The 17,465-nt window shown below is 29.7% G+C and overlaps 2 protein-coding genes and 1 long non-coding RNA gene across 3 annotated transcripts in view; 1 reads left to right on the top strand and 2 right to left on the bottom strand.

Annotated features, from left to right (window-relative positions):
* LOC129941536 (serine/threonine-protein kinase meng-po) overlaps positions 1-10,916 on the bottom strand; it is a 39,577-nt gene extending 28,661 nt beyond the window's left edge. Inside the window, exon 1 of the mRNA XM_056050208.1 lies at positions 10,308-10,916. Coding sequence (XP_055906183.1) covers positions 10,308-10,320 — 13 coding nt within the window. The 5' untranslated portion in view covers positions 10,321-10,916. The remainder of the gene's footprint in view (positions 1-10,307) is intronic.
* Positions 1,901-2,820, top strand: LOC129941537 (putative nuclease HARBI1). Its single transcript, XM_056050209.1, has 2 exons — positions 1,901-2,466; positions 2,533-2,820. The coding sequence occupies exons 1-2, from the start codon at positions 2,193-2,195 to the stop codon at positions 2,808-2,810; spliced, it is 552 nt and encodes a 183-aa protein (XP_055906184.1). The 5' UTR covers positions 1,901-2,192; the 3' UTR covers positions 2,811-2,820.
* A 1,542-nt stretch (positions 10,917-12,458) lies between the features above and the next one.
* LOC129943150 (uncharacterized) lies at positions 12,459-13,096 on the bottom strand. Its single transcript, XR_008781171.1, has 3 exons — positions 12,876-13,096; positions 12,638-12,757; positions 12,459-12,578 (listed from the first exon to the last, which is right to left on the bottom strand). It is a non-coding gene; the product is annotated as an uncharacterized LOC129943150 (long non-coding RNA).
* Between the last annotated feature and the right edge of the window lie 4,369 nt (positions 13,097-17,465).

Here is a 17,465-nt window from a genome sequence, read left to right as displayed (position 1 = left end):
TGCGTATAACATTGGTCTATGTATTTTTAGATCTATCATATTTATTTTGCATTTTTTCGTGGAATTTTATTAACAATTTGTTTTTCCAATTTTGTAAAAATAATCAACATTTTTGTGATAAGTGTAGATTGAGGACCAACATATTTTGTTATGACATTTATGTCAATCATAATTAATTTAGAATTTTAGGATTGAAAAATAAACCACTAGCAGTTATTGAAAAATTTGATTTCGTGATTGTAGACATTTCCATAGCTATGTTTATTTTACAGACATTATAATTTACAATGCACTGATTTGAGTGATTTCTTTATTAAACTGATGCACAGTAAATATAAAACGCTTGAGCTACATATTGACTATTGTTTGAGAGCTTTTAACATGCCTAATCGAAGATTGCTAAAAGTTGTAGCTCTTTATACTATTCAAAAGGAGTCTAAAGTTCAAGAAATTAAAGGAACTGACTGAATATTGTGATATGAACCCTTAACGTGGAGTCATGCAATGCAAGATATTTCAAAAATGCACTATATGATCACATCGCCAAGTTAGACGAAAAATAGCCACATACAGCGTTCTTCAACACAATCTTTGTGAAATCAAATATTTTAGGATTGATTATATCCAAAAGTTAATAACGGCTTTATTAAAGATAAGAGGAGAGTTATTAAAATTGAACTTCATGCCTCACCGAGACGATCTTCCAAAAATTTGCACGCTTTGCAACATGTCGGTGGGAGAAGATATTATGCATTTCATCGGAGTGTTCAATCCTGAAAGAAGTGTGAAGGACCTTCCTTGGTAGTGATGTATTAAGCGATGCAGAGGTAATAGCTGTTCTTAACTGCGATCGCGGCAATATAACACAGCTGTACTCACTATCAAAAAGCCATGTCCTATAGAATCCAAATATAAAAATATACAAAGCATTATATTAACTTTTCTATATTTCGCTTTTTTTCTTGTTAACTTCCAATAGGAAGTTATTGTAATGGGTCCGATTTGTCAAATTGAAAATTTTGACATATCTCGAATTTTCAAGGCTTGTGCGTGCGTGTGTACGTACATTCGTACGTCCGTACGTTCCCAACGTTTTTTTCGTCGTCAATAGCTCAAGAACTAGAAGAAATATCGACTTCAAATAAATTTTGTTATACAGATAAGAAGGCAGAAAGAAAATTGAGTGGGTGGTTTTTTTACGATAGCAGTTAAAAAAAAAAGATAAAAATTTTGGTGAATCCTAAATATCTCATGAACCAAAAACACTAAAGACTTGAATTAAATTGTATATAATATATTGTAACGTGATACAAAACAAGTACATTTTATGAAAAAAAAATCCAATTAACGGTTTTTTATAAATCAAAAAAAAAAATGAAAAAAAATTTTCACCTCGAACATTTTACGAATACAAAATGATTTTATCTCCAAATCAATTTTGTGCAACGAAAAGTAATGTTTTTAAGATTTGGTAAGATTTTGTGAAAAATTGACAGCGTTTTTTATAAAAAATAAAAACCTATAAAAAACATTACTCAAAGCTGGTAAAAATTGAATTTTGACTCAAATATCTTTTCAAAAATTTGAGATTATGGCTTCCAATGTATTTGATCTTACAAGAAATATTGTTTTCAATATTCGGTACAGTTGAGAAAAATCGAATTGACAGTTTAAAAAAAAACTTACAAGAAAATTTAACAAAAGTTGGTAAAAATTGATTTTCGACTCAAATATATTTTTAATTTGAGATTATGCCTTCCAACTAATTTTAACTAAGAAGAAATATTGTTTATGAACATTAGCAAAAATTTTGAGAAAAATCGGATTGACAGTTTTTTACAAAAATAATAACCAAACAATAAAACAATACTAAAATTTTGTAAAAAATTAAAATTAAAAATATTGGCGCAAAATTTTAGACGATTTAGTACGATGTTAAATCATTTTTAGTATGATACTAGGTTAAAAAAAGGATTTTGATAATTTTAAACGAGTTTAGTATCGTACTATCTTCTTAACATTTTACTAAAGTTAAAATCACCAAATGGCTACTTTATCTTTTTAGTATCGTATTAAATCTATGTCATACAGATTTTTCTTGTCATTTTTCTCAAATGTGACAGTGTTTTAAAATTAATAAATTGTGAAATAAAATTTATTTATACATATCATAAAAAGTAAATTAATTTAAAATGTTTTCGGAAGAAGAAGATTTTGAAATGTTTAAGGATTCAGTGTTGTGTAGGAAAGTTAAAAGTTTTAAAACTCGAGCAAATCCTCTTGAAGAGCTGGACGATGGTGAATTTTACTCCAGGTATAGATTTGATAAAACAACTGTTCGGTTCTTGGTTGAAAATCTTGACATCCAAGACCCTATTACAAACCGTGGGCTACCTATTTCTCCAGATTTGCAAGTTCTAGTTACGTTACACTTTTTTGGAAGAAATGTCCATCAATCTGATGTTGGTAAATAAACTTTTCTATTACTAGTCAACAAACGTGTAAACATGCACAACTTTTCGAATACTTTAGGAGCATTACATGGAATGGTGCAGTCCACAGTGGGAAAAATAATTAAAAACATCGCAAAAAGAATTGCTTCACTACTTCCACACTTTATACAGTTCCCATCTTCCCCTGCGGAGTTGAATGACATCAAATCCGGATTTTACAATATCGCCAGGTTCCCAAAAGTCATAGGTGCAATCGATTGCACTCATGTGCAAATCAAGCGACCAGCTAGGATTGTGGGACCTATTATGGCTGGCCACTACATAAATAGAAAAGGTAGATATTACATTCCTAACTAAAAAAAATCGATAGTCATTTGGTCCATGTACAAAACACTATTAATTTCTTAAAGGTTATTATTCATTAAATGTCAAAATTGTAACGGATCATAAATGCAGAATTATAGATATCGTTGCAAGATCTCGTGGGTCTCTTCATGACTCCAACATTTGGAACAATTGTCGCCTTAAATCCCGAGAGAATTCACGGACAAATTGTTTCTTCACAAAGCCAGCATTGTTTTGAAGTTCGGATTTAATTTGTTGTGTAAGCCTCAAAGGCACAGTTAATGCCAATCGCAACATCTTGTTATTTTATTTCAATCTTTTATAAATTGCAAGTTAATTCAGAAAAACGAAAAAATATAAATAAATAAATAAACCACGGCGAGCTATGAAAACAAAATGAAAAAAGAAAATACAAATTCAATGTTGTCACTTTGACATTTGCAAAAATATTAAGGTATGTTTGTTTTGTTTGCTCCACAATCTGTCATTATTTAGATGTGTTCATGTTTTTTTTTTTTAATAAAATGGTTTTAGCATGATACTAGTTAGCAAAACAATAAAAAGTGTTTAAAATTAGTGAAAAGTTAGTAGATTACTATGTATATAGTAAATTGTTAACTAGTATCGTGCTAAAATAATAGGTTGTTTAAAATTTTGCGCCATTGTCTTCAAACTTTTTTATTTCACAGAAAATACTATTTTCGATATTCAGTAGTTTTTTTTATAAAAAATCAACAGTCCATTTTTTCATAAAAAAATAAATTCTGCAAAAAAAAATTCGCAAATTTGGTAAAAAATGATGTTCGGTTCTTGATATCTCTCAAATTAATTTCATTTATAAAATTTGTACAAATTTTAGAAATGCTACTTAAATTGGTTAAAAATGTGTTTTCGACTAAAAATCTATTTAAAAAAACTAGATTTTCAAACTTAACTGTTTTTTTATATAAAAAATATCGGCAGACGGGATGGGAAGTTATCAGTGTGGGTCGCATCCCAGCCTCTTTTTTTAAATTGTATCTATCTCTTTAATTTAAACTGTCATTAACTTTGTTCAAATTATGTCAATCGGGCGGACGGCAAAGCTATGCTTAACAAATGTTTGTATTTAAATAAATGTTAATTGATATTTTGAAAATGAAATAAATCTTTAATAGTCTAATCTAAATTAGTAAATGATCACGCACAATTTTGCACTACTTTGTAACAACGAAATCATAAGCAGATAAATTCTAGAATTCACATTTTTAAGAAAAAGTTCAAGGACAAGGTTTAGCAAGTCTGCGATTTTTTGAATTAATAATCATTAAGTGTTTCATAAATCACTCAAAAGCTTGTGATTTAAACTTTAAGTCACTAACTGACTGACTGACTAATTTTAAGTCACTAACTTACTTAGGAGTTCAATCTTTATAAATTCACAAGTCACTCTTTTGCAACTCTATGCAATAGGTATATATTATTAAAGCATTGTATAGTTGTCTGCCATTTGGTACCATACCCTTTTAATATGGTCTACTAATTAGAAGCTAGACGAATTGTAGAGTAGTTTGTTAAAATAATGATTAAGTGCAACCAAACCCTAATATTAAAGACGTTAAAGCCATTCTTTTGTCTTCTTTCAAAAGCAGTTTTAAAAAAAATGAATTTCATCTGCTACGTGTTAGTTTATATTTTTATAAATATTTGGTAAAACAATTTTTAAGGTGGATATAAAATAAACATCTCTTTTAAGAATGTTCCAAGAACTGTTTGACTTGTATAAGTTAACTCCATATAAATTGTATTAACAATTAGTTTAAAAAATCATTGAAAAGTATCTGGCAAAAGTAGTTTTTTGTTGGCCAATAGTGATTTATTGCTGTATGCTCTAGTTTCTATTACTTAAGGTGGCGCTACAGTCCTGTGTGAACTAGGGCCTAGTTTCTATTAAAAGTTAAAAAAAATGTATCAACATAGGATGCATTAATATTCTTAAAATAATAAATAAATATATACCCATTTTCTAATAACAATTCGTCATTTGTAATGTATGATTTTTTAACATTTAAGTGACTATTGTACACAATTTCTTTCATGCACACAATAATTACTTTCAAAGAAATCTTAAAGTTAAAATTAAAAATCAAAATAATATATTTATAGTTTAAAAGAAAGCGTATATGCTTTAATGATTTGTTTATAAGTAAATAAAATTCAAAAGGAAAACAAAGAACTTGGTACTCAAGAGCGGCTAGACAACAATTTTTGGATCTTTCTATACAATTTATGTGAGGAAATAAATTCAAAAAACCAAAAATAATGTGGCCTATTTTTTTGTTTAGTATTTTATACTAAAACGTATTTTATTAGTATGTATAATTTTCTATTTTTGTTAATTGTATGGGTTATAAAAAAATCTATTTTTAATAGCAATATTATAGCTTCCTTGTGTACTAAATCTTGAAAAGAAAAACAATACAATGAAAATCATCTATATGATCCTAATATACAAGATTTGTTTTTTATTTGTCTTTTATGTAGGGTTAAGAATAAGCCCAATTTAAGAGGCCTAATAAATCAAGTAATTTTTTAATTAAAATATATAGATAAAGATTTAAAAGTACTTGAGATAACTTTAATTATGGGTCATTGAACTAAATATAAAATAATACTTAAAAAAGCTTCAATTTCGGTCTTGTATGTTAAGTTCATTCATATAAAAACACTTACGAACTGTCAATAATATTAAAAAAGCAGAAAGAAACATAACTTAAATAAAAATAAGAATTATTTATAAACACAATGTGGCAGGTGGCTAAAATTTTAAATGTTATTTTATAATTACGTATATCAGTTATCTTCCTTTCACCAATTTTACCACTTTAGAGTATAATTTTTGCTGCCGATAACTTTATAAAAAAATAATTTGTTTCCGAAAAATATTTCATAAAATTTACTTCAAAAAAAATAGTGTGGCCAAAATAATAGCAATAGTCCTTTCTTTTCAATTGAACTTAAGATTCTGATCGTGTCGTTTTTTATGATGTTTTATTTTTATATGAAATATTCTTTCCTTTCTCGAAAAACTTAAGTTGTTCTTGTGCAATAAGATATTGCAATATAACTATTTAATGCAGTATTTTACGAGCACACACGCGGTATGTGCCATAAAGTTATTAATATTAATAATAACATTTCACTCTTACAAGTCTTATTTCGTTAAAAAAGTTAGGTAACATTTTTAATCGTGGACTAATACTATTCGCGGAAGTACAAAGTTCCAAAAATAGAAAAATCTAAAAACACTAGAAGATGATCCGTCTAAGATAACTGCTAGAAATGGAGTTCTTTGGTTAGGAAAGCTAAAGGTCAACCTTTTATGTCATCAAAAGATTAACATCGAGATTTTGTGCGCTCAAGTTCTAGAAAAGTTTTTCACACTCTGTAGTAGGCTGACATTTACGCCAAGCCATCAAGAAAGGTGCTATTGCAGTTAAACAAAACGAATTAATTTTGTAAAAACTAACAGCAAAAATCATCGATAATTTAAGGCGTAAGGGAAAGATAGAACACACTTTAAAGCACTGAAACAAAAATTGATTTATTTACAGTGGAGTTTACCTTATTACACTAACGTTGAAACGCATGAGGTCCACAAACACTAATTGTCGTGTGTGAATGTTTTTTATAGTGAAATAATGGGAAAAATCGTATGCTTACAACCATGCGTTTGCTTTGTAAGATTAAATTTAAATCAATTTATCGAGAAAAATATCAGTATTTAACTTTACGAGTATAACAAATATGCCCATGTTCTGTATATCACCTATTGTGAAAACACTTTACGAAAGTGAATTGGGGTGTTCCACAATTCGTTATAGTGAATTGGATTTTCGAACATGCAAATGGATGTTCTGTATTTCGGTTTGTTCTATTTTTTGAACGCATTCAAATCACATTTTTTATTGCTGTGAATTGATCTTTGATAGCTTCCTTCTGTTAAAAATCTGAGGGTTTCAGCAAGTTTATGAATTGAAGAAATCGATGAAGATATTATAAAAGGTTTTATTTCCCTTAGAACACATAAAAAAGCGTCTTTGCTTAATCTAAACTTACAATAAAAGCTTAAAAGAAAACAATTCTACAAAATTTTTACACACATTCTGTCATGTAAATCCAATATATTTAATTTGTCTCGAAAAAATTTGTCTTCTTATTTTTTCTCTTGAATTCCGTTCCTTTCTTTCACTTAAAATTGCCAATAATATTGCATCCATCTTCACAACAGCAAGCATTTTACTTCAGAAACAAAATAAAAATGGATGATGGATGAAATTGAAAAGTGATTTTAATTCACTTTCGATCGAAATTCGGAACATGAGCGATAGAATCAGAAATGTGATCAGTATACAAATTTTTTTTTTTCTACTAAATATCAAATATTATCTATAAGCAAAACAAGAACTGACACTTATTATCAAAATTTATTGTTTTTTTTTAAGTTTAAAGCCTTCAAGACTGATACAAAACAAAGGACTCTTATTATTCAACATTAGCTTCGATATAATGCTTTACGATCAGTCTACACATCGTCACAATATTAGACACGAGAGCAGCGGTATGAAATGGAAAGCTGGTATCTGAATGGTTTCAGACGTAATCGGGAGTAAGACAGGGCTGTGCCCTCAGTCCTTGCTTGTTCGCACTATTTATAAATGACATCACTGACGCATTACCAGGAGGTGTTAGATATGAGGTAGCGTTACTCTTCGCAGATGATATAGTCTTGCTGGCAAACTCACATCAATCCTTACTGCTTATGATAAAACGGCTTTCGGAATACTGTAGCCGATGGAGCTTGGTAGTGAACCTAAACAAATAGAAAGTCATGGTTATCAAGAAAGGTGGAAGAAGGTTAAGCTCAAGTGAACAATGGTACTTCAACATTGAGAACATAGAAAGAGTGAAAGAATACAAATACTTAGGAGTACATTTTACCCAAAACTTATGTATAGATAAACACCTCTACGAAAAATATCTTAAGGCTAAAACCGCGATTAACGTGTCATAGAAAGAATGTTTCAACAACAAAAAGAAGTAAATATAAAGTTTTCGAAGCAGTATCCCAATCGATCCTGTTTTACGCAGCCTAAGTGTGGGGAGCAAAGAAATTTTAAAACGAACATTCCGCCTTCCTTCATGCACCCAAAACTACATGCTGCAAAACAATTACACTCTGAAAGTACTGAATATAATTATATAAATTAAAGAGTGGAAGTGGAAGTAGAAGATACAGGTGTAACTTTAAATCTCAGTGAACAGAGTACATGGAAATCGTCACTGTATCAGGTAATTAGGCGTTTGGATGAACATTTTAAAAATGTGTTCACTGAAAACAGCTCATTTCATCGGATGATCTATAGCAGGCTGAATTATAATCTTAATGAAAGAAACTACTTTCAGGACATAAATACTGTAGAGTAAATCTCCAACATGTTTCGGCTAAGAGTTAAACTACTAAACATAAATTACGTTCCACATCGCGAAGATCTTCCACTGCTATGTGATATTTGCAATATGGCTGAGCGAGAGGATATTTTTCATTTTGTCAGAAGGTGTCCAGTCCTGAGAGAAACTAGAAGAAATGTACTTGGTAGAGACTTTTTATCAGAAAACGAAACTTTATCTCTCTCAAATGAAGTACGATGTGTCTAAAATGCTTATATATTTCAAAACAGCACTTATTTATAGAAGCAAAATGAACATTTTTAGTTAACACAACTGCATCCTAATTAATTACAAAACTTTAATACAGTTAAAACGTTGTCAATCAGGCAGACAGCAAAATCATGCTTAAAAGATTGTTAATGAAATTGTACAAATAACTGCAAGCAAATAAAAATCTATCTATGTTTCTATCTATCTATTAGATTTTCAATTGAAGAACAGAAAAAATGACATTTGTAGTGCCTTAGATAACGACTTGAAGACAAATACCAGAATATTGTTTCTGCTGAATCTTCGATGCCGAGATGTTGAGATGATTACAAGCTTTTAAGATGCCCGGTGTGGCACAACGAAGTTTTTGGTTAATGCAGGTTGAAAGTCTTAAAAAAATATGTTTATTTTTGTAATGTCAACAAATAAACAGTGTAAACGTAACTATATCATCAACTTTATTTAATTTTATTTCAAAGTAACCAAACTGCATACAAATAGGTCATACGTAGACTTTGGCAGGCAACTGTACGTATTTACAGAAATATTTTTTTAAGATTGATTTTAACAATAACGACATTAATTGTATTGTATCAAGCTATAAACATATTCTTTTTCGAAATCTAAAAAAACAAGCTTTTTTGATTTTAAAATTTGGTTTTTAAGTTTTTAAAACTATACCTATTCTCTATTATTCCCTTAAAGTCACAGAAATAATTTAAAAAAAGTAAGAGCCTGAATATAAATCAAATCATTATTAGAGAATTAAAAATGTATATATTTTTAACTTTACAACTACCCAAATTCCTTTTAAGTTTAAAGCGATTGCATCAAAAAATGTATCTGTCATAAAATTGAACATTCAAACTAATTGAATTATACCCCTCCCTTTATTTAATTTTGGGTATAACTGCCAGCCTGACAAGCCTAACATAATGGTATTCCTAATCTTGATTATTAACTCCATTTCTCTAACTAGGATTTTCTAAGGATTCTAATAAAAAATAAAAAAGAAAAACACAATAAACTTGTTGTGATTCTCAGTCGGAGTCCTCTCTATGATCTCTATGATTTCTTAAATGATCCTATATACTTTTTTTATTTGGGATAAAAACTGAGGGAGTTATTTTTGTTTTGCTCTCAACATTGATTTTTTTAAATAGCAACCCTGAGTATAACAAAAAAAAGAAAACAAAAACAAATTCAATCCTTTTTTGACTTTCTATATATGCAGAGGATTAGTTTCTCTCGAGTCGCTAAAAATTAATTAAAATGAGTTAAAAAGAATTAATTTACATAAAATATTATATGTTTATACCATAGAGGAGTAGGTATACCTAAATATTGAAGATATGTAAGTTAAGGCAGGAATGGATTTTTTGTTTAGTCTTAAAAAACTCAATTTATTTTTATTCTTACTTTGCAATCCAATTATAATCTCGTATATGTTGATATAAAGGACACCTTTTTTACATCCTACATGACACTTTAGTCTTCTTTAGTCTAACATCCTCTGTCATTCTCTATATGTAATAATCTCTTCCACCTTAACCTTTTGTAAGAAACCTACATAAGGCGAGTGCTTTGCCTTAATGGCGCGCAAAATGTAACACCTGAGAATGAAATAACATTTATGACACTTTTGAAGCTTTTCTCATCGCATCAAGACTCAAAATAGAAATGTTCTTTGTTTCAAAAATAACATACACTTTGCACAATATGCACATCAAGCACATGCTGATGATAGAAGGAGGTTACTTATATGTACATATATATGCAAGGACAAAAAGAAGGGATAGAAGAGCTTACCTAGGCTCCCCATGAGGATCGAGCAATAAAAAGCCGGCGGGTGTCTGGAACAACACTTGTGATTACAAATCCAATTTTCGAAAAAGAAAATAGATGATGAGTTACCAAACTCAATATTCCTGCAGTATGAAGGTGTTTGTATATATCCTGGGAACCTTGTCACCACAATTTTAATTTAAAATAATCAAACACAATATTTCACTCTTGACACTTTAAATTTTTAGCGAATATAGATTCAATTTAAACAGTCTCTTCACATTTCCGATAGAAGATATCTTAGTTTCAATTGATTCACAGACTAATCCGTAAGATATCCAATAATTAAGTATACAGATATAAAAACTCAACAGTAATTAAGTTTAATTTTTTTTAAATTCACAATTATCCTTGAGGAATAAAAGTTTAAAGCAAGTATAGTTATGTTCTCGCAGAGTAAAGGAAAATAACAATTTAAAAAATCATAGAACAAAATATAGAGAACAGAGTTATACAGCGATAGAAACAGAGATGAGATCCAGAGGATGCGTCTAAACTTAATGCCACCGAATTATTCGAATCTCACGTTTTTATAAGTATCTTTTTGAATAAACGGCCAGCAACATAGTGCTCAAGCAAACAGTCGTGTTGGCGAAGGTAGCCAGACCCAGTAGTCCCAATCCCATACGATGATATTTTGCAATTTTACGGAGAAAAAATGGCTCTCTTGGCTCTCTCGTTGTGTCGTAGGAACAACCGACAAAAATGATGCTGAGAACGAAAGCTCCAGCGGCTTGTTCCATTGTTGGCTCTTCTCCTAATATTCTAGCTTCTAGACTAGGTACTGATGTATTGTTGATGTCGTGTATGTTGTTTGTCGACTCTCAAGCAAGGCGACGGACAAAATGTTGTAGACATATGGTTACCACTTGAAGGAATTTTTTGTTTGTTAATTGTGTTTCTTTAATCAACATATTTTACATATATTTTCCTGATTAAATCAAATGTTAGCTAAATCGAATGCTTTAATAATTATCTTTCATTTTTCTGGCTTTTTCGAATCGTCAAGTGGGAAGGAGACACATTTATTAGAAGACGCCTCAGAAAAGAACAATTGTAACACGATTTAGCAGGACAATTGTACCAGAACAAAAAGGATTGGAAGCGGCCCACACTGATAACTCCCCATCCATGTCCGGCTGTCGATTATTATAAAATAAATATTAATTATAATATTTTGTGTGAGATAAAAATTTGAAGTGAATGTCTTCTTTTAATAGATTTTTATCAGTTTATTATTATTTTTTGTACGTTTTCGTGTTTTGTAAAAAAAGATGTAAAGGATTGAGTATAAAAAATCATAAAATTAAAATAACTTTAATTTCAATATCTGTTTTTGTTATTGACATTTTCAGTCGAAAACATTTTCTTATAAATTATAGCAGCATTCTTAATTCAATTTAATATATTAATATATATTCTAAATAACTGAATACCAAAAATATTCAATTTCCTGATTCCGAAAAATTTAGGTTTTTTGAGATATCAAATGGAAATTAAATTTTTGAAGACAAACTTATTTTGCAGGTATATTTTTAAATCTTGAATTTAAGGTACTATTTTCAACACTTTGGATACAGGAGCAGATACAGTCGTGTATTTTATTTGGAAGTACCTATGTATATATTTTCTACATTGACAGCAAAATTTTGCATAGAATGAAAAAAAATTTGAAATCAGTACCTTCATCGATTCCCGAATCTAACGTCAGTTTTTACCAATTTTGAGTATTTTGCAGATTTTTGTGGTTATAAACAAATAAAAAAAAAATTAGATTGGATTTTTCTAAAACTTGTTGAAAACATAACATAAAACTATTGCATAGGCAATATCTATAGTTTTTACCAAGATGTTCCAGTCAAAAATAAATTTTTATTCTTTGTATGAAAACAGTTTCGATTTTTCTAAACATTTTACCAATGTCAAAAACGTTGTTCTTTTCCTTGCAAACAATTATTCTGGAGTTAATTTTTTTTGTGTTCGAAAAATATTCGAGATAAAAGGTATTTTTTTTTTCAGTTTTTTTATTTATATTAAAAAAACGTTAATTGATTTTGTTTTTAAAGTATACTTATTAAGTATTACATTATATTTTATAACATAAATAATAATTAAAGCCATTACCGTTATTAGTTAGTTAGGGTCACCTTAAATTTTCACATTTGTTGTATTTAATAGCAAAAAATGCCCAGTCAATTTGTTTAAAGTCCTTTTTGCATCTTTCGATGTTATTGTCTATAAAACAAAATTTGTGGGTGATACAGAGATCAAAATCCAAGAGAAAATATACAAACCTGCTCTAAATAAAAAGCTTATCAATCAGAAAAGGTGTAGAAAATGTCCTTGAAATAAAACATTTTGGGCATGAGAGGGTTATTTTTGGCTTCCTGGAGTCCTCTAGAGAGATGTTGATTCTAGTGAAAAAACAGCAGCGCAAAAATACACACACATATATATACATAGAAAAACAAATTTTATGATGCTAAGCTTCTTAAGGTCAAGTACACACCTAAAGCAAAGCAAAGCACTCACTGTTAAGGTCCCATATCTTCCTCCCTCCAAATAAAAAAGGAGAACACCAATACCCAAACTATTATCCTGCTTCTTTTTTTTTGCTTCAGAGAGAAATGCGGTGCTCTGTCACCATAATGTTGCTGTGCGGGTGGATGGCACTTGACAGCAGCAAGGACAGAAAAGCTTTGAATATTACTCTGTTGTTTTTGTGATGTGTCTCTTTCATACCTACCTTAAGCACGCTCTGAGTACGAGTATAATTTAGTGAAATGAAAGTTTATTTTTAGGTTTTAACATTTATATTTAGCGAAAAAATAAAAAAAAATCTTTATCTTTCTCTTTTAAACAAATGATTTTGTTATGTTGTTTTGTGAAGCTGATGTTTTTATGTATTTATTTATTTTGTTATAATTTTTTGTAAACAATATTCTGACCTTGTCCTGCTGAGGTCAATTATGGCCATGAATTTGGCGATGGTACCTAAGATAACAACAGCAATATAGGAACAATTCTCCTTTGTAGATTTATTTGTTTTTAGAACTTCGGCCTTAAAGCCACAACTAACACCATCGGTGATTTGAATCACTATTTCAAAGTTTGGATAAATCTTTCAAATCTAAATTTTATTATGCTTTTCATTTGATTTAGGAACTTTATGTTCACTTCGCGCAAATTTGTTTGTTTTCAACTTTTTTCCCGATGCTGGAACGAGAGAGGGGTTATAAAATTTTAAAATTCTTATTTTTTTCTTTTCTATGTAAATATGTTTATTTTGGATAGCAAATTTGTAATGAGAGCAAGAGGATTTAAAGTTCAAGCACATTACAAATGAGGGAGGACAGGCTTATTTGTATTGTGTTGCAAAAATGATGGCAACCCTACAGGTTCAATGTATTCATCAGGTATCGTATTTAATTAAGGAGTCTGAAGCGATGTTAACGACCTATCGGTCCAAACACAATGATATAGTCAGGTTATATGTGAATTTCAATTACAATAATTATGTTGTGTCAAACCTTTGTTCTTAACTAAAGTCTACAGGCTATACTAACACCATATAAAGCTTAGCGAAAAATAATGTGGGGCTTATACTTTTTATGACGTCCTTATCATCATAAAATGCATAGGTAATTGTTATTGCCATATCCTTAAGCTATAATACGGATACAAGCATCGGTAATAAAATATACATTGTAACGTCTTTTTGCTTTTTGACGCAATTCATCGTCGCAACACCACCATCGCATCGCCGCCGCCCCCGGCCGCACCGAAAGAGATGGTATTGGCCTTTGATTAAATGCATATGTACTGTTGCCGTTGACGAAGCGACGCAGAGTGAGTGTTGACAAAAATTTTACGTACATATATATTTAATGATAAAATATTTAAGAATGAGCAAAAATTGAAAAAGCCACAGGGACAATATTGACGTCATTGTCAAGTAAATTGAAGCTATCAAAATTTAGTGCGACTACCTTCACAGCTTGAATGTGTCTTGTATGTACGATGTATGATGGTTTTTATGGTGGATAGGCACACGCATTTATAAATATAAAAAATAAATAAATACAGGCAATTGGGCATTATACTTTATTTTGTTGTTTTTTATTTATTTATTTTTAAATTAATATTGTTCGTACATACATTTATACTTATATTTTGGTTGAATGTATTTTCTATGAAAATATACGTATCTATGCATAAAATAATGGATGTGTCAAGCTGTTTATGTTTTATGGGTCAAGATTAAACTAAAACAAGAAAAATAAATATTTTATGACTGACACTTAATTATTAATTATGTGTGAATTGAAGTGAAAATAAAAATATAACAACTACATTATGATATTGATTTAAGAAGACATCAAATATGTAGGCATACCTATTACCTTACTGAAGATTTATCCAAGAATTTCGTGAACTTTATCAGTCAGAGGCTTGCTGAAATATGCAGAGTTATACTTTTTTCCGGTTTCAAAAGTAAACGCAAATAAAACACATATAACATAACTTATGTTCATGACATTTCATTTTTAATTATAAAGTATGGACGTTGACATTGTGTGTGAAACACTACATTATTAAAATGGCCATCACAAGAAGTGTTGCAAGCATTAATTCTTTTGAGTTAATTTTCGACCTCTTTTTGAGAGCTTGTGTTTTTTTGTTTTTTTCATGGGTACTACCTCTTGCGAGGAATTGTCAAAACCTTTAAGAGTAATTCTTGTCATAAAAAGTGCTTTTTCGAATACACCGCTCGGAATCGGCATTAAAACTGTAGGTCCTCTCCATCCCAGCAACACAGGGATGGTTAGGGTGGGCATGTTCAGACAACATAAGGGACCTGAAAGTAAGGGAGGTTTCTGGTATCTAATTGGCCAGCTGTCAAAAAAATTTCCTTTCAGTTAAGGCAACTTTATTGGAAAGATGACTGGAAAGTTAGTCAAGAAAAATGTCCCTAAGTATCAATACAAGCCTACTTACATATGTCAAAATAAAAGCTGAATTTTATTACTCAATGATTTATCCATTTTTTGCACAATTCCGTTTGATAATTTGTGTAAAAGTTTACTTGTCAAATTGGTTAAAGAAATAAGTAATATTTCTTTGGAGTACAAAATAGAAATCGTGAGTTGTAGAGTACTTTTAGAGTATTTTATATATGTATGTGACGAGAGGAAGGTTTTGGTTTGAAAACGATCTTAAAGGTCGTAATTTTTTTCTTTACCCTCTAAACTGTAAAAATTATGTGAGCACATTATGAAAAATGTTTGAGTTCTATTCTTTGAATTTTAATAATGTTGGTAACAAAAAAACTATTCTACGAAATTATGGCCATATTGTTGAAAAAGCATTTGACAAACTAATTGTCATTTGTTTAAAGTTCAGCAACATTAAAGTTCTTTTATCTACCACTATTTTGAATTTAATCTAAAATAAAATATATACATATATATGTATGTGTACATACGTTGTATTTTGTTTGTGTTTTCCAAAATTTGGTGACGGTCGTTGAGCCGTTTTTACCTGCCTAAAGGTTAGTTAACCACAAAAAGAAGTGTTGGTTAGACGAACTTATTTAACTCAACAGCTCAAAACTAATTTTAGCAACAATTTCAAACTGAATCAAGCCAAATTCAAAGCCTAAAAATTGATTTGAATTATGGCGGATACATGCTCACTAAGAATGTAGAAAAATTTTGAAAAAGCAAAAAACATTGAGAAAAAGAAGACAGAATTAAATAAAAGATATAACACTTTTACAGATTTTAGCTATATGGTTGTATTTTCTAAGGATTAAATATTCTCGCATTGGGTAAAAATAAAGTTCAGCAGATTTTATTTTTACCCAATCTCACTGTCTCCTTCAGATTATTAAAAATCATATTCATGGTCTAGGAGCTTATACATTTGTATCGGGATGGACCGCAAGACGTACAAAGCCGGAAACATTTTGGTCGGTCCGTAGGGTAAAAACCAATATCAGAGCTCTTTTAACATCTCGTTTTAGGGGTCTACCTACCTAGAGAAGAAAGAATTGTATACATCCATTCTACCATCGAAACATTCGATTCGAACGGTCTGGAGAGTAAAATCGATGGCAGGTTGTTCAAGATCGAAATGGTGATCGAGCTTGATAAGTCCATGTCTTAGGTACTTATACTAGTTCAATTCGTCATGTATGTCGTATATACCTGCTACTTCAATTTTTTTTTTACTTCCCCCTGAGCTTTTTTAACATCTTGTTTAAAAAAAAACCTATTTGAATAAAGAAGAACGAGTTCTGTGCTATGGAGAAATATGCATGTCAAAACAACTCCTAGGCAACATCAATAAACATTTCTGTACTTTTGGCATTCTGAAAGGAATGTTTGAATCGAGCCGAAGGAACCAAATACCAATGGACTTCGAAGGAGATGTGCAGCAAAAGTTTAATGAACGTATTGCCCATATTATTTTTTCATATCAAGGATATTTTACGAAGTGGATGGTTGCAAACATTTTTTTCTTAGCTTCCAATTTTTATATTTTAATAGAACACTTTTTTCGACTTAAGAAAAGTGGATGAATTTCATTCAATTTTTATTTCAAAAATCTTTCGAACGGTTTACTGCGAATTCTAAGAATGATATTTTATACATAAAGACGACAAGTAATTGATCAAAAACATTAATGAAATAAACATATTTTTGAAGTTGGGTGTAAAAGTATTTTAAAATAGCATTTTTTTAAAACGCTCGACATTTTTCATTTTCTGCTTTTAAATAATTACAATATTTTAATCAAACCCCCCTTCTGCGGTCGAAGGTAACTTTAAAAACCGCAACAAAACCTAACCATGGACTTAAATTAACTTTATTAAACAATTTTTTTAAACAATAATTTGTAAACAAAAAATTTAAAAAATTTCTTACACAGCACTTTACTTTTCTTTGCCGCAACAAGCAAGAAGCTATAGGTTTTTAAGAAACACTTACAAGTTTTCACATTGTTTTTAATTTACACAAAAACAAACTCAATTCTGCTTCAAAGATAAGATCTTATTTAAATCATCGGTTTTAATTTAATTTGAGAAAAAAATAACTATATATTTTATAATATAGATAT

This window comes from Eupeodes corollae, chromosome 1, assembly GCF_945859685.1.
Source record: "Eupeodes corollae chromosome 1, idEupCoro1.1, whole genome shotgun sequence".
NCBI classification, from domain to species: Eukaryota; Metazoa; Arthropoda; class Insecta; order Diptera; family Syrphidae; genus Eupeodes; species Eupeodes corollae.
This window is presented reverse-complemented; position numbering and strand designations above follow the sequence as displayed.

Excerpts from the sequence above, each read along its gene's own strand:
- LOC129941537 (XM_056050209.1), top strand. The coding sequence starts at position 2,193 with ATGTTTTCGGAAGAAGAAGATTTTGAAATGTTTAAGGATTCAGTGTTG. Across the intron at positions 2,467-2,532 it reads TGTCCATCAATCTGATGTTG|GAGCATTACATGGAATGGTG; the intron begins GTAAATAAACTT and ends CGAATACTTTAG.